Source organism: Aethina tumida, chromosome 4 (assembly GCF_024364675.1).
Source record: "Aethina tumida isolate Nest 87 chromosome 4, icAetTumi1.1, whole genome shotgun sequence".
In the NCBI taxonomy this organism is placed as follows: Eukaryota; Metazoa; Arthropoda; class Insecta; order Coleoptera; family Nitidulidae; genus Aethina; species Aethina tumida.
In genome coordinates, this window is record NC_065438.1 from 12,543,594 (window position 1) to 12,568,641 (window position 25,048).

At 28.1% G+C, this 25,048-nt stretch overlaps 2 protein-coding genes and 1 non-coding gene across 3 annotated transcripts; 2 read left to right on the top strand and 1 right to left on the bottom strand.

Moving 5' to 3' along the window:
• Nucleotides 1-3,960: 3,960 nt before the first annotated feature.
• Nucleotides 3,961-20,144, top strand: LOC109602516 (transcription factor E2F5-like). Its single transcript, XM_020018904.2, has 4 exons — nt 3,961-4,661; nt 4,964-6,011; nt 12,949-13,294; nt 16,967-20,144. The coding sequence occupies exons 2-4, from the start codon at nt 5,067-5,069 to the stop codon at nt 17,092-17,094; spliced, it is 1,419 nt and encodes a 472-aa protein (XP_019874463.2). The 5' UTR covers nt 3,961-4,661; nt 4,964-5,066; the 3' UTR covers nt 17,095-20,144.
• Nucleotides 20,145-20,572: 428 nt separating this feature from the next.
• On the top strand, nt 20,573-22,483 carry LOC109602511 (uncharacterized). Its single transcript, XM_020018896.2, has 7 exons — nt 20,573-20,726; nt 20,834-21,067; nt 21,125-21,257; nt 21,311-21,567; nt 21,619-21,825; nt 21,878-21,979; nt 22,092-22,483. Exons 1-7 carry the CDS (start codon nt 20,573-20,575, stop codon nt 22,481-22,483), a joined length of 1,479 nt encoding a protein of 492 aa, XP_019874455.2.
• Nucleotides 22,484-22,557: 74 nt separating this feature from the next.
• On the bottom strand, nt 22,558-22,629 carry Trnat-ugu (transfer RNA threonine (anticodon UGU)). The gene has a single exon. It is a non-coding gene; the product is annotated as a tRNA-Thr (tRNA).
• Nucleotides 22,630-25,048: the final 2,419 nt, after the last annotated feature.

Here is a 25,048-nt window from a genome sequence, read left to right on the forward strand (position 1 = left end):
AAAATAATATTAAGGGTGTCGAAAAAAAAAATATATAAATAAGCTATAGATTACAAATTAAGACTTAATACTTACAGTGGTGGTCAAAGGTATGGAATAAATTTTAAACTAGTTTATACTTTTATTTGTATATTTATTCTTATTTAATAGAAACAATAAAATTAAATAATTTTTATATTGTTAAATATTCATATTATGTTATGGTCTTCACATTTTTAAAAATAATATTAAGGGTATCGAAAAAAATACACATATATATAAATAAGCAACAGACTACAAATTAAGACTTAATACATACAGTGGTGGTCAAAAAATACCTAATCATTATAGTATACACTGTGTCTATTATATTTTAGAATATATAATAATATTGATATTATTGTACAAATTTTCAAAATATAAAAAAATTAATAAATTCCAAATATTGTGACCAATACTGTTGTTTAATTTGTAATCACGTAACTATCTTGTCTAAAATTGATGTTATTGAATATAATAATAATATATAATATAAAATTGAAACACACTATTTGACAAAAATATTGACTTACATTGAACATTTCTTAACATTATTCCTCACTTTTGACCACCATTGTACGTAGTATTTTTCAGTAAATCTATTTTTTTGTGAGCATGCTATAACATTCTTGGCAAAATTAGTAATTACAAAAACAGGTAATTAGTAAAGAGGTGCTCCAATTTTAGTGGTTTCTATTAGTACGTGCCGGTTGTACCACATGTTTAAACGCCACTAAAACACGTGTAATACGTCCAACATCTACAATAATTGCGAGACAGGTTGAAGAAAAAAAAAACGAAAAGGAAATGAAATAATCAAATTTCCATATAGGAAATACCATACGAATGGTAATGCGCGTCCCTTCGGTTCGGTGTCAACGTCTTTAAAGGGGTCGTTCCTTTCTTCGGAGGGCAGGCAATAGCACGAGCCCGTTAGTCGGTTACATATTATTATACAAACTTATTACCTACTAGTTCTTATTGTGCAGCAGCTGTGTCCCTTACGATCGGTGCAAGCTGCTTGCGAGACAATTGAACGCTTCTTTCGACGCGACCAACTTTCAGCTTATTGTTTTCCCACTTGCGAATCAAAAGCGTTAGCAGTCGTTTAATAATAATAATGACGTCGCCACAAATTGTAAAGTTGGTTAATGCAAGACTTGTGTCTGATAATAGCACCTAAACTGACTCAAAAGAGGCACATTGGCATGATTGCCGGTATTACGTGGGGTTGTCGAGGAAAATCGAACGAAGTAAAATAATATTAAATAAATTTCAATATTTTCGTATTATTAGAGAATAACATTTTAAATTTAAACTCTAAATTACATAATCATTAGACTCTGTTATGTATTTAATTCTTTTCAATGCCACCCTTAACTGTCTTATACCCAAAATATAAAAAACCGGATTGAAATCCGGTCATCACCTAAAGAAAACTAGTTCTAAGTTTTCCTAACTGTCAACAGCCATAGAGCTTCAAACCCTCATGCTATTATAATTTTCTTTCAATTTGTATTTTTACAAATTATATCACCAATATATTTTTACTCATCAGTTAATAAAAGGGGAAATCATTAAAAATAATTGATTTAAATAATGATTGATGAAACTGTATAAAAATGATCGAATATGATCGATACATCCATATTTTAGGCTCCCTACATCCCCTTAAAGACTTATACACGTGACACAGTTTTAACACCCTGTGTATATTCATAGGTATATCTTATAATAATTTACAATTTAACTTTACGTTTTTACAAAATATACCACCAGTATATTTTGCAGTAATAAAATAAAAATAAAAAATTTAAATTATTATTTTTAAGTAATAATAATGAATCTGTGTAAAAATGATCATTCTCATACTAGGTATTCTACAGCCCCTTAAATATTTATATATGTGACACTTGTTTTGACACCATGTGTATATTCATAGGTATAATTTATAATAATCTGTTTGTTAGATTCAGTTTTAAATATTATTAGTTTATGAATTATCATAATGATAATAAATATAGACCATCATTAATTTCAAAATATTATAAAATATGTATTTAAATATTGATTTAATGAAATAATGACTTACCATAGCATACAAATATAATTTTTAAATGACACCATTTTACATATTTATATTATTGAATAATAATTTGGCGAAACAATTTTATTAGTTTCTTGAAGTTGCAGTGATACAAACATTAAATTATATCTTGGTTTATTATTTTATATTAATTAAAATATAATTAAATTAAAATTACTTTTTTAATAATGTTATATGGAGAAAAAAATTATAGTTTAAAGCATATTATTAACAAATATATTATTAAAATAATAATTTTAAACGATTTTTTTATGTTTAATTAACGTTTAAATCAACAAAACTCAACGAACCTTTCATAATAAATTGTTTAGTAATTCTTTATTTTAATTTTATATTTTAAGTTCTATATTATTTTAATTAAAATTATTTTAAACTATGTTTTAACAAATATAAAATAATAAAACAACATATAATTTAATTTTATTATTTTATATTGCTATATGGAGAAAAAAATGATAGTTTAAAGCATATTATTAACAAATATATTTTTAAAATAATAATTATAATCGATTTTTTCATTTAATTAACGTTTAAATCAACAAATCTCAATGAACCTTTAGTAATAAAATTGTTTAGTAATTCTTTATTTTAATTTTATATTTTAAGTTATACATTCTTCTAATTAAAATTATTTTATACTGTGTTTTAACAAAAATAATAAAATATTTTATATATATATATATATATATATAACATTTTAATTATATTTTTAATAATGTTATAAGGAGTAATATATAGTTTAAAGTATTATTTAAAAATGTATTATTAAAAATAATCATGTCAATCGAATTTTTAACATTTAAATCAACCAATCTCAACGAACTTTTAATTAATAATATATATTTTTACTAATATAGTTTGATTAGTTTTCTTTTCTTGAATTTGTGACAATTCATTTTTAAATATTTATCACATACGATTTTAAAGGTAATTTAAAAAAAATATACAATTAATACAACTCTGATACAAAAAATTAAATTATCTGCCGTTGCATTATTTTATATTGATTAAAAAATTGTTTAAAATATATTTGATTATTTTTTATAATATTTTTTAATATAAACATTTAATATGAATATTATTTATTAAGCAGAAAAAATTATAGTTTAAAATATTGTTAATAAATGTATTATTAAAAATAGTAATTTCAATTCAATTAATATTTAAATCTACTTTTAATAATTTATTGGCTGATAATTTATTTTATTATTATTACATATAATTATATAATTTTATGATATAACAATTTAAATTATTAATATTTTATAGTTTAAAAAATAATTTAAATTATTTTTGATTAATTTAAATTAAAAAAATAAATAAAAAAGAACCATTAGTATGAATATGATTTATTAAGGAAAAAAATTGTAGTTCAACCATATTTTTATGTATTATTTAGAATAGCAACTTTAATCAATTTTTTTTGTTCAATTAATATTTAAATCAACATATCTCTACAAAATAAATCAATGGTTTGTTATTTTTAATTTCTTAGTTTCAAATATAATTTTATTGGATAATTATTTGAAATGTCATTAATATGTTATGTAATTTTTTATTTAAAAATTAAATTTTATTATTATTATTATTATTATAATTATTGTAATATCGTAATAGTAACAAATTTATGTAAAAAATTAAATAAATTCGCCAATTCATTAGAAATGAAATTTCTATATTATTTTGAATTTTTAAAATTTTTTTTCATTTAAAATTTTTATTGATTAATATGGGTTTTTTTAGTCCATTAAATTACAAAAAATTATTTTTATTAAACCTGAGAAGAATAAAAGACATTTTCGCCACAATTTTGGAGGAACTACACGAGTTGAACGGATTACTTAAAATTATATAATCGGATTTAGGGGTGTAAACAACCCCCACGGCGTACGCCAATGGAATCAACGAGGCCGCACTTTAATTCCCCCGCCAGCTTCCATATTTGTTTACATTCGATATCAGTGCTGTCAATGAGGTTAGCAAATTTGAATGGGCCGATTTTCGATGAAACGCTCTTCCGCCGCGGTCCACATAAATTATCCGATTCCTTTATGCACCGATTTAATTTATTAAAGGTCCTCCGGGCAGCTGGACGTCCAGGTAAACGAGGAATATTTCGTGAGATCATCTGTGGACCGGCGTTCTGCGCGTGCGCACGTCTTCGCGCCAATGCCCGGTGCAGATAGCAGATGTTTTCGTAACCAACACCGAAGTGTACACGCTAAGCATAACCGTGTTCTATTTTAATATTTTTTTGTTGCCAATCGGTAGTCCGCATCGTGAAAAAAACGGCACCACGTCGAAGTCGATAGTTTGCAGATTATGATTAACGTAAAATAAACGTCGTCACTGTTAGCCTCGATGTTGTGCGAGCCCGTGTTTCCCGTCAGCCCTCCTGCTTTTAACAAAGTAGTTAGGAAACCATTTTGTTTAGTTGTCCGGATCATGAATTTTACGAAAGTGCAAGCCGAAAAATAACCAAACACACGAATCGTACGAGTGTGGTGCATCTGTAAAGTCCGTATTTGAGAACAAGGTAGGCTATGATGTTCGATTGTTTCGTTATTTTCAAGGGAACGTTCCGTGAATGGCGGTTGTTCAGATCCAGTGCGATGTTTTATTTTGTTCGATTACTTCACATAAACCTTTTACGTTACGCGTTTTTATTGTTCTTATCGGGTGTGTTACATATTCTAAAATGTTATTACGTACGTTTCGATTGGATATCGCGATGTGTGCCCACGGAAATTCCCTCGGTTTGTCGTCCTTTACGTTTATTAGTGACCCTCCCCAAAGCACATCAACGGTTTTACACTAAACAGTCCGTTTTTTCCGCAGATTCCGGTCCATCGCTCCAGGGGAAACATTATCGATTTACGCTTCATTATTTTAATTCGGAACTAATGAATTGATAACCCACATAATTAAAACGCAACTAAAAATGCCTCGTGGAATGCGCCGCAGCGATGGCCATCACCTTCAAACGGTCTCTACCCCTGACATGACGATAGTCAAGCAAGAATTAACACCCAGCCCACACTTGCTTGACCATGGATATGGGGCTACACCTCTTAACCAAGTCATCTCATCGTGCATACCAGCAGCAGCCCCCCCAGTCAAGAGGAAACTTAACATGGAAGTACACAATATTATAGTGCCTATTAAACAAGAATTCAAAGCGCCGCCCCCCAAAAGACAGAAAAAGCCACCCCCCGCCAAAAAACCCACCAGATACGACACGTCCCTTAGCCTGTTAACCAAGAGGTTCTCCGACCTACTCAAAGTGGCACCCAATGGTGTGGTGGACCTAAACAAAGCCTCGCAGGAACTGAAGGTGCAAAAGAGGCGCATCTACGACATAACCAACGTGCTGGAGGGCATTGGCATATTAGAAAAAAAAAGTAAAAACAACATCCAATGGAAAGGGGGCGTCGAGACCGGCAACTACTTGGAACTGACCAAGCAGATGCAGTGGCTGGAGGACCAGGAGAACGAGCTGGACGAGAAAATCAATCGGGTGGAGAACGAGCTCAGGAAACTGAATCACAACAAGTATGGGTACGTGACCTATCAGGATCTGAGATCGATCAACAGGTTCAGACAGAAAACTGTGATGGCCATCAAGGCGCCGCCGAACGCTCAGCTCTTGGTGCCCAGGGGACTGGACGAGGACTCCAAGTACCGGATCCAGATGAAGAGTATGGAAGGGGAGATCGAAGTGTTCTTGTGTCCTGAAAACGTGCCACCCATCAAACCGAAGCCAGTACCTCCTATTGATCCTCTGTTGAGGGACATACACTTAAGTCCTGGCGTGTTTGACCTGAAAACTCCACCTGTACCTCAACTTGATAGTCCACCACCTCAGCACAGGCCTATCTCTTCAGAGGTAAGTGGTTTAATTTGTAGTTCAAATTTGGTGTAGTTGTAGTTCATTTTTTTGTTGGCTGGTACATTAATGGTTGTTTTTTTTACTTTCACTTATATTTTATTAAGCTTATCTTGTTCAGTACTGATAATATAAAATAATTGGTGCAAACAATTTTCTGTAATTGTGTGGTTTTTGAACCAATTTTGTTAAAGAACTTCAACAGTAAAAAAGCTAAATAAATTAATGAAATAAGTACACAATATATAAAATTGTTTAAGTCAATTAAAGAAGAGTTTTTAATGAATATTTGAAAACTGTAGTTGTTGTAATTAGATAGATTTAGCTTATTGTTCAATTAGCTTATATATTTTTGTTAAAAGTAGCTTGTTTATTTTATTATTAAATTACTCAGTTCATTACAGTCTTTAAGAATGATGCTGAAAATTAAATTCCACACACACACTTTTTAAAAAAGTACTTGAAAATATATTTTTCTCCATTTTAAGAATTTAAAGAAAAAATTGAAAAGCCATTTGAAATTTCCATTTTTATAAATTATATTTCATTTATATTCCTGTTCAAATTTGGTGAAACTTAAAAAAATCGACACATTAACTAGGTAAATAAATTTCTGTTTTATTTTAATAAAATACAGTAACAATTTTCAACAACTTAAAATTAATGCACATACATTTTAATTCCTAATTTTTAGATTATATTTAATCATTTAATTATTGCTTTAGGAACATCTGATAATTTGTTTTTTTGCAAATGTAGGCACAAATTCTGAAACTACAACTACACAGCTAATAGTTACATTTAAATTATCTGTTGCTACCAAGAAATTTGTGCAAGGTCTTGTGTAGTCTTGTTGAGACTTGAATAACTTTTCATTTGTCATGAATTCCATTTAAATATTAAGAATATTCGAGTCAATTTCTTGAGGAAACTCATAATCTTAGTTGAAGAAAACAATTCAAATAAATAACCGTGCTTGTGAACGGTTTGTATATTGTAACAGATTTACAAGCGTGTTTATGCCCTTTCGGCTTTTGTACACACGTGTGTATTTGTTATTTGGAGAGGAACATTTTTTTACAAACTGTTTATAACTCAAGTCAGTGTGATAACATTTATTTATATACATAAATAAATACTGATAATGAAAATCTATTATATGGGATGTTTAGTTATTCAGTTTGTTTAATTCTTGCATCATTTACGTGAAGCTTAATAAAATTAAAAAGGCCTAAAAGTTCCTTGATTTTTTTTATAAATATTAGTGAGTTGAAGTAATTAGATACAATTTTTGAATAAATCTTTCGAGTTTAATTTATGACATATTTATAGGAACATATCAATTAAGAAAGAGATTATTATGTAAATATACATCATTTCAGACAGGTGTTAATTTTCCATAGATTCTGCGAGTCGTAACTGGTGATCTTGGAAAATTTTAATAAATATTTTCTACTCCCAGATCTACTCTTTAAAACAATCATTCTAATCATTTTAATCATTTGTAGTGCCCCTTTAATTTATCAAATTTATCTGATTCAAACTTATTGAGTAAAAAAAATCCTTTCAGATTTTATTCAATGAAGTTTTAAATTTTACGACCCAATAGTACTTCAAAAAGTAATAAAATTAGGCGTTCGTGCAAATGGAGGGCTTCTTGAAAAGTGAATGAAATTTATGTTTATTAAATTAATATAAAGAAAAGTAAATGTTTATTTTTTCATTCTTTAATTATCAAAAGTAATCATACATTCTTGATTTTGTATTGTATGAAAATCACTTTATCTTACTTCAAACATTTAAACGAAAATATCTCAGAAACAACTGTAATAATCAAAATTAATCAACGTACTTTTCTAAATTGTGCAAATGAAATTATGAAGGGATTAATAAATTTAAAAAATATTCAGTAGTCTGGAAAGAAGGGCGAGAAAAAGGGGGGAATCCCCTGGAATCCACACTGTATTAATGTATGCATTTTATGCTAAATTTAAACACGATTACAAAGGCAATTATAAATTTATTGCAAATGAAATGGCTTTACCATGTCCTATATCTAAACCCAATAATTTTTGAGTTATTAATTCTTTTCAAAAAATTTTGACACTTTGATGGTCTATCTAAAATGTTTGTAAAGTCACTAATTTTGATGCAGGAAAGTTGATTTTTGGCATACGTGTTAACTAAGGATCTTTATTGTATTTCGTGGAACATCATGTATGTTTGAGCATAATTAAATTAAACATACGATTGGTATAAACAATTTCTATAATGAATATTAACAGATATGGTAAAATCTAGACAACAATGTGATGGTTTAAAATACACAAAATCAATTATAAATCACGAACACCCTGTATAAAATTTGGAAATACTAATAATGGCTTTTTATAGAATGGTACTCGGTTAACGTGTATGTCAAAAGTGGTCTTTCCAGCATCAAAATTGAAGGCTTTACAGATATTTTAGATAGACCAACAATCTCAAAACTTGTTTTTAAAAATTAACTCAAAAATTGGGTTTGGGTATAGAACATGGTATAGCCATTTTATTTACAATTACATGTAGAATTTAAAAATACAAAAATATACGGTGTGTTCCATTGAAAATAATGAAGTTATTGATGATTTAAGATGCACAAAATGTAATGTAAATCATCAACATCCTGTATAAAATTTGGAGGTACTCATAATGGCGTTTTATAGAATGGTCTTCAGTTAACGTGTATGTCAAAAGTGGACTTTCTTGCATCAAAATTGGTGGCTTTATAGATATTTTAAATAGAATATCAACCTCAAAATTTAAAAAAAAATAACTCAATAAATATTGGTTTTGGATATAGGACATGATATAGCAAATTTATTTGCAATTACATGTAGAATTTAAAAATACAAAAATATACAAAGTGATCCATTGAAAATAACGAAAGTTATTGATGATTTAAGATGCACAAAATGTAATGTAAATCACCAACACCCTGTATAAAATTTGGAGATACCAATAATGGATTTGTGTATGTCAAAAATGGTGGCTGATTAATGTGTATTCCAAAAGTGATTTATTCAGAATCAATATTGATGGCTTTACAGAAACTTTAGTTCGTTTGTCAAAATTTTGTGGAAAAAAATTAATAACTCAGAAACTAAACTAAAAATTTCTCCTTAACGGATAAGTTAGGTGAATCACCCTATATATTATAATTTAATCTTCCTTTTCCATTTCATGGCGCAACGTGTGCTTAAGTATGTGAGATTTTAAAACGATATTCCCCATCAGTGTTAATTGATATCACAATCGGTTTTGTGGTTTCATAGGGCGTGGAAAAATTGTGAGCAAAACAAACGACACGAAAAAAACAATAAGGTTCAACGGCGATAAACAATTTACAACATTAATTGGTTATGTCCTGGTTAAATAGACATTTTTTTCCATTAATCTAATTTGAATAGTTAATTCTTAATTAATTTTTTAGTGCCCGATTAAAGCCGAAGTTAAAGTTATTAAGGAATAATTCTCGTTTCAATCTCGTTTTAAATTGTGCCCGTTCCATCGTGAAACTGAATAATTTTAGACACGGCGTGTAAACAATAATGTTTTAATGAAAACCTGCCCGTGTAGTTTATTCTCTAAATGGTACATCTCTGACGTTATCCAGCAACACAGTCCGCTGATTAGTTACGGTCTTGCGAAGAATGACAAAATGCTGTTGTAGACGGCGTAGCGTAAATTATTCACCTAACAAAATACATAAGTGAAAGTATTAAATCGTAATTTGGCATTGATATTTGTGGATTTGGCCAAATCCGTCAGGCTAGATAATTTAATGGTGTATTTTTTCATTCATGTATATCATTTCTATGCACGTCGGTTGGGTTACCTTAAAAAAATTCAACGCTTAATTTTAAATCTAACTGTTAATCGGTCTCGTCCTAGTCATTGTGACATTAATATTGATGAGCGCTTTAAAAACCTTCGTCGCAACGTTTTTGAATTTTATTATGTTGCAAATGGTTTTAGTGAAATTGTTTTTTCCCCGTTCTATGACGCCTAAACTCTCGTGTCTTCGTCGCCAGGAACTTTATCGGACATTTTTTTTATTATTACAGTTATTTGTACGGCAATACTTTACGATTTGTATCAAATTTTATTGCGACATAAAATAACAATTCAGAATGCACATGTAATTTTCAAGAATCCATTAAAATGTACACATATGCAGATGCATGAATGTGATTTGTGTATTTGTGTTTTCGACACAATATCGAATGTAATGAGAGATTTATTTACTAGGCTTTAATTAGTATAATTGATGCATTCGTTGATTTGTAACGTTTTGGATTACGTGACTGAAGTACCGTAAAGGAGACCAACTTTATAATATGATAAACAAATATGAAATTACCTTCAAAAATTAAGAAAACTTACTGAAATTGCCTTCTGATTATTTATTGCCCGTTTAAGTAGTTGTTAAGTGCATTTTATAATCTGTTTAATGAATTTATACTTTTGCAGAGTCTGCTGAAACATTAATTTATTTATAAATTCATTTTATATGATTCTATTTTCGATTTGTTTAATAAGTGAGCTTAAGTACCGATTGTGATGAGAAAATGGCATGTTTCAGCACATATTTTTGTCACACAATTTTTTTGTAGTAATTGTCTTTGCAAATCACACACATAAATGATCTAAATTTGGACTCTTGAGTCATTTATATAAGTAAACAAATTAAACATGTATTTAGTATAATTGAAACAATTTTTCAACCTTTATCTTTTAACAAAATTTTAAAATGATTATTTAAATTTCGTTTTCATGTTTTTCATTATTTTTATTTTTATATTTCTTTGAACAATAATAAACAACATTTTTTGTAACAATTTTTAATAACCTTTTTTTTCATTTTTATATAAAACTATTCATCGATAAATTGTCTCCTTAATAGTCAGGATTGTCCATTTTTTTGACATTATCAACTCAAGTAAAGAACCAATAAAAAAATAAAAATTACTAAAATTTGTATTAAGCTTATTACTAAAATTGTTAAAATTCCTTTAGAATCATTATTACTATTTTTAACAATTTTTTCTTTTTTAATTTTTAACATTTTTGACCATTTTCAGTTGTTTTTTTTTTCAGTTTTATATTATCATTTGTCAACACTTTATTTTTTAAATTTTGAAACAAATTAGGTAATTAATGTATGATGATCTCAAAAGTCATAAAATGTTTAAATTAGAGATTAAAAATATATAATTACAGACTAAAATTATAATTTTAATTAAATTAAATATTGATTTATGCTTTATTTATTATTGTAATTAATATTTTCTCCACTATTTTAAGATTTTCTTTAATTTTTAATGTTTTTGACTATTTTCAGATTTTTTTTTCAGTTTTATATTATTAGTTGTAAATTTAGACATTTTTTGATTTTTGAGATTAGTATATATTAATTACCTAATTTGTTTCAAAATTTAAAAAAATAAAGATTAAAAATATATAAACGGAAACTAAAATTATAATTTTAAATAAATTAAATATTAAGTGTTTTTGTATTATTGTAATAATATTAATATTTTCTCTACTATTTTAAAGACTTTTAATTTTTAATATTTTTAATCGTTTTCATAATTTTTCGGCAGTATTTTATTATTAATTGTCAATGCCTTAAAATTTAAATATTTTTAGACTTTTACGATCAATATTTATACACTAATTAACTAACTTGTTCAAATATAAAAAATAGAAATTTAAAATAAATAAATAAAAACTAAAATAACATGTTTGTTTAATTGCGATTAATATTTTGTCCATTATATTCAGGATTTCAACATTAAATAAATTAATAAAAAAAGATGAAAATTATTTAATTATTATATTATATAATAAATATATTTGTATTTTTTAATTTATGCTTTAGTACTATTTTCACAATTTTTAAGAAATTTTCTGCTCAGAATTTATTAATTTATTTTTGTTTTCAAATAAACTAATGGGGATGAAGGGAAATAAATATTACCAAAATTTTTAATGCATCAAAATTTATTTTGAAGTTTTAAAACTTCATTTTTTATACAATAAACTAGTAATTTAATTAGTATATTAGACGATTAAATTCTAAAAATATACTTTACAAATATATAAATGAAAAATAAAAATTACAATACAAAATTGATATAATGAAATAAGATTAGATTATTTTGTTACAATTGAGTTTAATTGTTCTGTTCAATTGAAATCAAATTTAGTATTATAGTCAATTATTACAATTTTCGTTATTTTAATAATTTTAATTTTTCCTCATTGCATTTTTTAACATAATTTAGTATTTGTTGTATTTATTTTTAACAGATTTTCTTCGTAGTATACAAAATTCCCCAAACTTTAACGCTTTCAAATAAATTAATGTATTAAAGAAATAGAAATTACAATTTAACAATTTTAAGTTTTTAGATTTTATTTATTTTTGTATTTTTCAATTAATAATTATTTAATAAATTAATAATTTTTTTACTCTTTTCTGTTTGTTGTTGACATCTAAAAATTTATTATTAATAACGATAACTTATCAATTATCATTGTTTTTCAGTACAATTTTGTGTAAATTTGTGGTTATTTGGAACTTGATTCTGTCTAGTGTTTGATTCTTTGTAGGCTACTTTTAAAATTAAAATAATAAAACTGAAGGAAGCAAATAAAAGATTAAGAAGTTGACCTCAAATTTTATTTATATCGTTTCTTTTGTTTTCTTTTTAAACATTGTTAAATATTATATAGTTATTTAGTACAATACACAATTATAAATAATACAATTAAATATCAACAATTACAATAAAAGTTCTTAATAACTGATAAATTTCGTCACCTTGTTGTTTATGTGCGAGCCCAACGTTGGCATAATAAGCGATTAATTAAGTTATTTAAACATTTCCAGATATGCCGAAGTATATCGTTCAAAGAGGAGAACTCGTTCGACTCGGGACACAGTTCGACGATAGCCACTCCGAACCTGGAAGTACAAAACCGGCAGTCCGATTACATGGTCGGACGGACGGACGGCGGCGGCATGCAGGAGGACAACGCCACGGCGGAAGCCAACATGTTGAATCCGCTGCGGTTGTCGGAACTCAATCTCGACCACTACGGGAACGCGACGGCGGGCAGTGTCGGCGCCGACGGTGGCGGCAACGTGTCCAAAATGGAGGAGATGCCCCTGTTGCTCAACGAAGACCTGGGGCCGATGGTCGGCCGGTATCCGATGCACATGGACCAAAACTCAGGTCGGTGTCAATCATTTTACCACCAATTGTTAATATTAACTATTTATGTGTTGGTGATTTTGGTGATCAATGTGAGTTATTTGTTTCAGACGCTCATTAATTGAAATCTAATTGCTTTTCAGCTGTTCTATTAATATTTTATTTCAGGAATACGTTTTTTTAAAGGAACAACTCTGCTTTTAAGAAGCAAATACATATAGTGGTGGTCATAATCATAGCAATTTATTAAAATATATGAAAAATACCTATTTTTGATTTTTATGTTATGGGGTTTTACTATTCAATTGGTAAATTTAATGTAAAAAACCATCCAATCATATCGTTCACTGAAATTAACGTCAACCCGGAGGAAATGGGACTTGATAAAGTTAGTTCAAGGACTGAGAATATAAAGATTGGGGGTTCGTTTATCCGCAGGCCTATAGAAAAGCCCTGGTTTCTGCCAAAAATGTGAAAGTCAAAATTTAGCTTTCTTAAGATGACGTGTCAAAATTTAATTTATAAAAAAAAAATGATTTTACCCATGTTAAACATTCTACGGGGACAAAACTACACAAAAAGTTTGTATACTCACTGAAAAACATGGTGATGATGCACTTATGGTATGGGAATGCTTCAATTCTTCTGGCATAGACTCACTCCCCCTTAGACTATTTTATGTACAAGAATATGTAACAATTTGCTTCCATATATTGGAAAAATGATACTCTTAAAAAATGTGTTTCAACATGAAAAACGATAAAAAACAAATCCGTCTTATCCGTCCCAATCTCCATCATTAACCCTATAGAAGACATGGGGGGATCACGTTTTTAACCAAATTCGACATGACAATTTTACAAGTTTAAATGAATTCATCACAGCAATTCAAGAAGCTTGAGGGTATCTAGATTTCTCGTATATTAGAAAAAAGTCACAGAGATGAGCCAAAATTATGAAACAAAAAGGATATTAAACAGTGTTAATGTTGAATTAAATAATACATATTTAATTAATCACTATAAATCTCACTATAAATTTGTGTACTTCAATTCAGATGAAAGTGTGAATATACTATTTTATATACTATAGAATAAGAATATACTATTTTTTATAATACTATATAAAACAACAATAGTAAATTAATAATATTTTAACAGTTCACAATAAATAATAAGTTTTGGCTAAAATACTTAACATTTTAAAAAGTTGGTATAATAATGACCACCATGAATGTGATCTTATCAAAATTATAAAAGTACAATGTTTTTACTGTGTGATGCATGTTATTGAAAATATATTACATGTTTCGTCGTATTTCGATAAAAGTACTGATTTGCATGAATGTTTTACTAAATTTGTCTTCTTGTCCATTATTATGTTAAAATGTTACTCATATATACATAACATGTCATGATAATTGTGAACCAAACAAGTTGAAATAAGTTAAAAATATCACTGGAAAGATACAAATTAGTTTTTTTAATTCATTTCCAAAATACAGGGCTGTATGATAATAAGTATCTTTTTAATGTAAAATTTAATTTTTTCGACATTATACTTAATCCAAATCTTTCATTATCTTTTGCATTCCATCTAAAATATATGACTGTTCAAACCCTTTATAATAAATAATCGTTTCAGCAATGATCTCCACTTAAGAGCCATTTTTCCCATTTGGTAATAGGAAATAATCGTAGGTTGCTAAAATCAGGCGAATACAGTGGATGCGGAATCATTGTTTTGAAGTTGATACACGTGTGTGTTTATTGAAAATTGTTGGCAATCACAGCACCCACTTTGCGGAGAGATTTTCATATCATATATGAGTTGTGAAAATGTTGAGTACCCATTAATTGAGATATAAGTTATAGTCTCTTCAATTTAACTTTATTTTATTATTCCATTTTTTCATTTTATTTATGAAATTGAGCAACTTGCTTGTACGGTCACGTTATTGAGTAATTTTACATTTAGATTCGGTCTATCAATGGACGATTTCTATCTCTGTCTGCCTGACATTCCTATTTCATTAGGAAATAAAACTGATTAAATACAATTTTATATTTAATTTAAAATTAATTATTTTATCTACAATTGTACCTTTTGTACTTAAATCAAAATAATTTCTATTTAAATTTAATCTTAAACAAATTAAATGTTCTATATGTATTTGTTAAATAATTTATGACTTATATAGTTGTTGATTTTTCTTATTAATCATTATTTCTCTCTTATCTAGAGTAGAATGTTTCTTTCTTCCCATTGAAAGTGAGTTATTGTACAAATTTTTACTGAGAATAAATTCTTATTATTAAAGGGTATGGTTAAATAAATGGGTCATAAAACGTAAAATGTATTTGAATGTTATATTTCTTTGGCCAACTAAATCGGATTAATAAGTGAGTTTAAAGTAATACATGTCATTTATAAGATGAATGAAAAAAAAAGTGTTTTATATATTTTCTGAACAAATTTTGAAATAAATTCCTTCATGAAATATTTCACAAAATGTTCAATATTTTAAATTTTTTGCCTTTTTTCATTAACCACTTGTCATCACACAGCTTTCGTATATACTTTATTAAATCTAACAACTTACAAACTGTACATGCTTCTAAGTTACTTGTTTGATCACATAAATATTACTAATTTCAGTATAGCTTTTCAGCGATTTAAACATGACAAACAAGTTGTTCGTCGAAACTATTTTGTGGCTACATGTTTCATCTCCGCTTACTGACTAACCGTTTCTGAAAACTAATTGTTCTTTGTACAGGTCCGCTTACTAACCAACAAAAAAAAAAATGACCAGTGATTGCATTCTGGGACTGTGACTGTGACTTGTGCTGCATTCAACCACATCACAGGCAGAGTTCTAGCTCTGCGCTCACTGAAAGCCTCTAAACACTTTATTGAGTCTGCCTTTTTCCTGGCTCTGGTGTCTTATTGAATGAGTGCGAGGATTCTTTGTACAGCTGATTTGTTGCTTTGGGGGTCTGAAGACTGTACGTTGTGCTGAATTCTGTGTGAGCTGCTTTTCGTCGTAGCACCATGGGATTCAGCTCATTGTGTGGTTGGTAACTGCTTTTTAACTGCTTTTACTTGGAAACTTCATATATTACTAATATTTTGTAAATATATTATGTGTGATAGGTACCGGAAAAATTAACTTTAAAATAACAGTTTTTTGCTAAGGAATAATTAACAGTTATTGGAGAAATATCAGGCTTGTACGGTAGATGAGTCTCTAATGCTACATGAGATACATCTTTCATGGTCAATTTGAGATTAGGACACTTGCATTGACCGTTTGGCCACTTGTAGGTGGTTCAGACCGGTGAGAATTGTTGTTATCAACCCCTTGTTCAACGCATGTAACAATACGATCAATAAGAGGCTCATTTGCCTTGAGTACAAGGGGATAACTGACACTTGTCAAACATCTGATTATGGCGTACTCACTTAATTTGTGTGGCACATTTTTGATGAAATCCACTTCGTGAAGCTTCTTCTAGTGGTTGATTTTATACAGCTTAATGACTGGCCCATTTCCAACCATCTTGTGGCAGGAGACTTGGTTAAATACTTCGTTTGTACAGGTTTCAGGACACAGTAAATTAGTTTTTCTGGTACCTAAATATATCACATAATTTTTGTGATGTGTAATTAACATTGACATTTTTGTTGCAGGCATTGTCGACCCGTTGTTGTGCACCGAACCTTTCGTACCTTTGGAACCCCTAATTCAATCAGAATACAACTTCAGTTTGGACCCGACAGAAGGCTTAGCGGATCTCTTCGGTTATGATTTTTTCTAGGATACTAAGTTTCGAACAGCCGGGTTGTTTACAAAACACATTATCACGGACTGATAAGTGTTCAAGATGTGGGAAATTAATTATTACAGATCGGGTCGGATAAAATGACAAAAACCACACTTATACACATTTTATTGCGTACTGATTTATATTTATTTATATTGTCAGTATATTTTATATTTATAATTTAATTTTTTTCTTTATTTATTTAAACGAGAGTGGCGAAAATTTCTATATACACATTTATATACTTATATTTTTAGTTGTTTTATGTCATTTTGTCCAACAGAAAAATGTCGGATCTATAAGCTCATGTACAAATATTTACTTAATATGTCATTATTTTTTATACCAAGATAACCATACAATACGCATTTTCTAACATATCCACACTTTTTAATTTTTATTAAAACTTTTTTTATATATAATATTGGGGCGTATTTGTGTATGTTTTTATTGGACCATACAAGTATTTTTTAAGGATTTCTAAGAATTTGTTAAATATTGTTAAAATTATAAATTTGTTAGAAATATTATTTCTGTTAAGTAATTTGCTTTAAATTGATATACAGTTTCATATAATTTGACTGAGTATGATATAATAGACATTCATTCTACTTTAACCTAATTATTAATTTATTATTGTATTTATACATACTTGAATTGTTATGGTGCTCAATATATATTTTACTTTAAAATTAAATTTTTATTTTTACTGACACCCCAGTCTTTTTTTTTAACTTTTTATTTAAATTAAGGAACGCGTTATGTTTTAATAGCGTGTTTTTCATTATTGTATGGTATATCTTGGAAAGTACAGAGTTATTATTAACAATTTTTACTGTTCTAATGCTTTTTGAATCACCTGTTATTCAGGTGAGATTTGTTTGTGATTTTAATTTATAAATTATCACTTTGCCAATGAGTATAATACATTCATTATTTTCAACGGGCCTCATCAATACAAATATATATCGGAATTAAAGTATGCTTCAATTAATTTACATTATTATATATTTATGTCTATTTGTAGACTATTTTTTCTGTCATCATTTGCCTGATTAGTTTTTTGAAAGATACATGCTCATTATCAATTTGATAAACATCCGATACAATTAACATTCAAACGCTATTTATAGTACATATATTTTTTTCTTTTTAATTGAATTTTGATTATAATAGACAAGTTCGTGATCGTCCCCATAAATTATATTTGATTTTATATTTTACATTTTAAATTTAGTTCTTTTTTATAGAAATAAATTGAAGAATATTTTTTGGTATGTTTATTGTACTGACAAATTTTATGTTAAATCATTTTTTGAAAGATACATGCTCATTATCAATTTGATAGATATCCATTTAAATTTACTATCCAACAATACATTTATTTTTACAAATAGGTGTTTGATAATAATAGACAAGTTTGTGGTGATCCACATAAATTTTAAGCCACACATTGATGTGATAAAAACAGTGTATTTTGAAATAAAATTTTGTATTGCATTTGATACAGGATTAGCAGGCAGAACTGAGATTTTGTTAAGAATTCCTTTGTTCTACTAATTTGTATCATCCCATAATATCTAAACATATGTGTATGGATACTCAGATATTTTGAAATATTCATTACAAAATTAATAATTTTTACACATCCTTATTTATATATTACATAAGCAATGATTGGCATTTGAAACGTTTTAAGGTTTAATAATATTCATTTATTTTATTGTACATAATTACTTTTAATACAATATTTTGAAACCTCATAGGTGTTTCAAAAAATTTGAGTACCTAAATCTAATTTAAAAATATTTATACATATTGTTTTAAGAGTTAGTTTTTTTATGCAAGTCAACTAGTAACGTTCGACCAAAGTGCCTATTTATTTGGTCACTGAAAATTATAGAATTATATGACTAATATTTTTATAGTTTATATTTTAAGAAATTCGTCAAAACGAATCTAAAAAGTTCTTTTCCATCAATAGGAGTTACACATTTTGACCACCTAAAAATATTCAGAAATTATATTTTAATTTTTTATTTTTACAATTACGGTTTTCTTTTATTGTAAATAGTTGTTTTATAAAGTGTAACTAATATTGGTCACTTATTAATTAGTATTTCACATGAACTTTTGTGAATTTACAGATCACCTTGATATTATTTTATTTAACAATGATAATTTTTTACATTGCCATTTTCAAACGACATTTTGCAGAAATTAAAAGTAATGGAATCAGAAGGTGCCATTCGAAAAATGTTGTACATATATTTATACACGCTTATTGGGCATTTTTGTCTTTCAAGTTTTTCTGAATAGGATTTTTAAGAAGGTTTAAATGTTTTACCCATTGTTGTATATTTTGTTAGTATTAATTGTTTTAAGACACCCACTAAATTCCAAATGCATAGACATTTGTGTGTTCAAATATGGAAAAACTGGGGACCACTCTGTGAATGTGTTGTAATATATACACAGTGAAGTCCTTTGGTCTATGCATACTTTATCGTCTTCCTGTAGATTAGTTTTCCGTTTTTGTGCATCCACTGGTATGGCATGTTCAGGATTTCAAAAATTAATTAAAAGGAACGTTTCAAAAATTTGAACACACTATTTGCTGCAATAAGTCCGTACTAGTCGTTTTAAACAGATGCAATTTCATTTTGTAGACTTAATTTTACTAATTGCAAATATATTTTTTGACTCGACTGACTGTTATAACTTGCAATTGTGGGTGTTGTTTTTGGTACAATTATTTTTAATTATTTCTTATTGGATTTTATTTAATTGAATATGTCGAGATGGGTTTTAGACTGTTTTTGTATGTGTTTATGAAGTCTGAAATCTTTCTTTGGCCATCTTGATAGCCAACGACATTTTTAATTATCCTGTTACTGTATATAATTTATTTTTTCAATTTTTATCGAATTTTTTACATATATAAATGTCCAAGCCAATAGAGGCCTTAAAAGTATCATTTCTGTAGACATCACATTTCTACAATGTAAATAATTAATTTGTCAAATAAATATTAGATGCACAAATTATTGTTTTATTCCTCCTTATAAAAAGTAAGATGTGAGGTAAGTAATTTAATCATATTAAAATAATTGAATTTCTTTTACTACCTCGATCTATAACAAATTCTATACATTTTACATACCACAACAATTCAACAATACATTTATTTTTTCAAATATGTATTTGATAATAATGGACAAGTTTGTGTAATCAAAAGTCCAATCAAAAATGTTTTAAATTTAATTATACACACTTGAATAATATTTGTTACCTTTTACTTTGACTTCTTACTATTATAATACAAGTTAAGAAGTATTTTTTGTAGCAACCAGATCATTATTGACATTTTTCGGTTATTCAATACTATACTATTCATGTGGAAACGAAATTGAAACCGATAACCGTCAAGAAAAGGTTTCCCTTAATTCTACATGTAAGTTAGTGCAATAATATGTCTGTTCACGAACGAACTGCTTTATTAGACATACATGATGTTTCAAGACATAGAAATGACGGTTTATCTGTTTTCTTTGCTATTATATGTATTGTGGATGTTTTCGGTGTGTTTCCGATTGTGGCATTGCCAAAGGCGATAATTGATTGTGGTATGTTTTAAACATTATACATCTTATAAGTAAAAAATACTACTTTAGCAACCTGATTAATTTTATTGAGGTATGTACTACAAGTGGTTAAAATTAATATTTTCTAGGATATTTAGGAATCCCAATGATAATTACTGTGTGCAGTCTTCAAATTTACACCGCCACTTTGTTGGGAAAATGTTGGTTGATGGCAGATAATTTGTACCCATCAATCCACAGAAAAGATAGATACCCATATTCCGCCCTTACAGAATTCACCTGTGGTAAATTTGTTGCAAAATGTGTAGAACTCTTGCTGGATTTAACTATATTCGGTGCTGGCATACCAAATTTGATTCTGGGTAAGGGCGCACATACAGATGATTATCACCTAAAATGACAAATTTAGACATTTTTAGCTTCACAGAATGTACACCTTTTGGGTCTGAGGCTAAGTAACAATACGTTTGATGTCTCATATTGCTATTGGATCGTAATTATGGGGTTGCTTCTTTGTCCAATTTTGTGGCTTGGCAGTCCTAAAGACATGAAGTAATATTATTGAAGATACTTGTTTAGACTCCCTCAGAAAACAATTTTTTCAGGCTATTATGTACAATCTCTGTGGTGGTTGTATCGATGGTTTTCGTACTGATTTCCTTTTGCCTTCTGTTTAGTAATACTAAGGAAATTGAAAGTGAGGACGACACATTTCGACCTGACAAACCGTTGTGGGAGACAATGTTGACATCATATGGCATAATAGCATTCCAGTTTGACATTCATCCTAGTATATTGACTATACAAGTAGATATGGATGAACAAAGAAAGTTGCCAAGGGCTGTACTAGGTGGATTTTCAGGTAGCTTTTTATTATTAATCAATAACATTGTAACATTATTTTTTATTACAGCAACTCTTTGTATGGCTGCTATTATAAGTATTTTAGCTTCAATCAAATATGGAAACTTAGTCCAACCTAGTATTTTAGAAACTCTTCCAACTTCTTTAGCTTTACATTTAGCTGCTGCTTTGGTGGCTTTACAACTATGTTTAACTTCAGCTGTCAGTAACAGCGCATTATATCAACACATGGAAGATTGTTTGGGAATTTCTAGATGTAAAATTTTGAAATATGTAATAAGTTGATTTTCACGACAGTTTGCTTTTAGATTTTAATCACAAAAGGTGTATTTTACGAACTATATTAACTCTACTTGCTATAGTCTTGGCAGAATCAGTTCCAAGGTTTGATTTAGTGATGTCTTTAATAGGTAAGTTAAAAATAAGCATAGCTATCATTGGGCCAGTTTCTCCACTACTATATATAATCAAATGTAATAACTTTTGAATATACTACAAAAAAACTGAAGAAACTACTTTTAGGTGGCACATTAACTGGTCCCTTGGTTTTTATGCTACCACCATTTCTGTACATCAAAATGTTATCATTGTGCAAATCAAATGAAGAAAGGATGCACATGGAAACGTTTATGAAAACTGCCTACTCAACAGACGAAAGAGGAAGTCTTTTAATGACAACCAAACGCTATTCAAGTCGATTTAGTGAAGAATTCAACCTTAGCGTTAATTTCATTCACAAATCTAAATGGTTGATATACGACAAATTGCAAATTGCCTTTTGCATATCGATTATAGTTTCCAGTTTTGGAATGACTTGCCTCACCACGTATTTTAATGTTTACGACGTAATGAACTTCGCGAATTTCTCTAAGCCTTGCATCTATAACGTGTCTGCGTCATTGTTGTATTTATGAAATAAACGTTTGAAGTAAAATGTTCTTTTTTTATTTCTTAGACACAAAAACGAAAAAAAGTTGTGATCAACAACTGCCTCCTGTGAGGATTGAACTCACGACCCCTGGTTTACAAGACCAGTGCTCTGCCACTGAGCTAAAGAGGCTCATGTCAGATATGCTTTCTGTATTAGTATAATTACTGTATCCTTTTATAATTATAAATTTTTAATTCAAATAGTTTTTTAGTCAAATACTGAAATAGAATTTTACTATAATTTGAAACAATTTGCTTTTTAAATTAAAGGACAACTAGGAGATAAATATTACAATACTGGTGTTCAGTTTTGACTGTAGGCAACCCTTATAACATAATTTAGCTTTGAATTCAAAATTCATTGCTTGACTCAGTTAAATAAATTAAAAATGTAAAAATATGATGTAATAAATGTTTTACTTTTATTTAACCTATTAAAAAATCTAGCGACAATATAAAAAAATTTAATGTATGATTTTAATAAGTAAATATCTTTAATATTTGATGTTTATAGAGAAAATGATAAAACTATACATTACGAAAAGAGTTTGATCCATCTGAATCCTGAAAGAGACATCATGTACAATAGAGACAGTAAGTCTCCCACTATGGGGCAGACGCTTACTGTCTCTGTCATACATGATGTCTCCCTCAAATTCAGACGGGTCAGACGCTTTCCCTACTGTATAATATATTTAAGCAGAATTCACGTAAAATTTTTAAATAATTTTTATATTATTATCGTTATTATTAAAATTACATTTTTACAATAGAAATTTTTTCATAAACAAGACATTTTGATTATTCACAATAGTCAAAAATATTTAAAAATAAAAAAACAATAAATTTCCTCATTAAATTTTAAAATTTTTAAAATTTTCGTTAATGAATTTCTAAAAAATAGAAATATTTTCATGAATAAGAGATTTTGATTATCACAATAATCAAGATTATTTAAAAATAAAAAACAATAAATTTCCTCATTGAATTTTAAGAAAATTTTTAAAATTTCCTTTAATGAATTTCAAAAAAATTGAAATTATTGAAAGTTATTTACTCATACATATCTTTATTTCAAGTTTGGTTTGCTGTTTTTCATGTTATCTTCAATTCGTGTCTATTAAACGTTCATGGTCGTCTTATCAGCAAAATATCCTCAACAAAAACTTATTAATTAACAATGCCTTGGCTCATATAATGTGAATCATGCGGTTATGATTATACAATTTCTAGAAAAACGTTAATCTGCATAACAAACAAATATAAGTTTTAATGTAAAGTTAAATCAGTTAAAGTGAATTAAATTTAAGATAAATAGATATTTTATTTATGAACTCAATGAATTAAAAATTAAATTTATAAGAAATCTTGTTCAAGATTTAGGTTCACATTTAATTAGGTCTAACTTCTAAGTATCACCACAACTGAAAAGTGTAGTGCCAACCTGCTTAAACAGCATTAATTTTTACAAATTAATTATTAGACTTGTAATTGTACAATGAAAATTATTATGATTTCGTAAGAGATATAAATCTTAAATCATGCAGAATGAATCTAATTTAATTAGTTCTAATTTCAAACTGTCTCCACAATAAGTAATAATGGCTAATACATTCTTCTAAATGTAGACTTTAACATTTAATTATTTAAAATACATACAAACGTATTTTATTCCTAACAACACACATTATTTTAATTTGTATGATTTTTTATAATGATAATCCTTCATAATGAAGAAAGTAGGGCGACAGTGTTGTAGACCAATTCCACTTTCCTGTCTGAGACTATGGAAAAATATTGTATCCATTATACACTAATTTGGATTAAAATAGCAATTTTATTTTAATTTTAACACTGATGTGTTTTACTTTTACTGCATTGCATAATAAAACCGCATTGCTAAAAATTCATATTATATTAAAAGAAAAAGTAGGTTTGTTTATAAAAATGTTCACTTTAACAAATAAGTGTTGAGCTTCTGTATAAAATTACAAATTTGCATACTTTTATGGGACAAAAAACAAATTGAAAAATCAGTTATAGTTGGGTGTGTTATACATTAGTTCAACAGCACAACGCATTAAAACGTTTTAAAATTCGGCATGCTGTCTTCATATTAGTCCCAAGATGGACCAAGGTCAAGGATAAACCAATGAGTCACTGAAACGCATTGTTTATTTGGATCTTTGAGTTAATTTTAAGTGTATACAGAGAACCAGGTGTTCAATTACTACATTTATATTCAGACCTGTTTATGACTTATTCCTTGTCATGAAAATGTTATAGTTGTTGGAAGAACTAATACACTTAATCATCGTTTCCTTATGAATAAATTTATAAACAATTTAGTTACTAGGAACGATAATTTCGCTTAATTCCCGTAATTTGAGCCTGATAACGCCAAGTTGTGCGCAAATTTCTCCTGAAATCACCACGAAAACAAATTTCGAAATCCGCAAGCCCAATCAAAACATCTAGGTATGAATCATGAAAAAAGAAACTGTTAACAACGTCCCATAAAGATAACGAACGAGCTACTGTTTTCTTCG

Coding starts and splice junctions, on each gene's coding strand:
- LOC109602516 (XM_020018904.2), top strand. CDS start 5,067: ATGCCTCGTGGAATGCGCCGCAGCGATGGCCATCACCTTCAAACGGTC. Junction 6,012..12,948: donor ACAGGCCTATCTCTTCAGAG/GTAAGTGGTTTA, acceptor AAACATTTCCAG/ATATGCCGAAGTATATCGTT. Junction 13,295..16,966: donor GCACATGGACCAAAACTCAG/GTCGGTGTCAAT, acceptor TTTTTGTTGCAG/GCATTGTCGACCCGTTGTTG.
- LOC109602511 (XM_020018896.2), top strand. CDS start 20,573: ATGTCTGTTCACGAACGAACTGCTTTATTAGACATACATGATGTTTCA. Junction 20,727..20,833: donor AAAGGCGATAATTGATTGTG/GTATGTTTTAAA, acceptor AATATTTTCTAG/GATATTTAGGAATCCCAATG. Junction 21,826..21,877: donor TTGTTTGGGAATTTCTAGAT/GTAAAATTTTGA, acceptor GTTTGCTTTTAG/ATTTTAATCACAAAAGGTGT.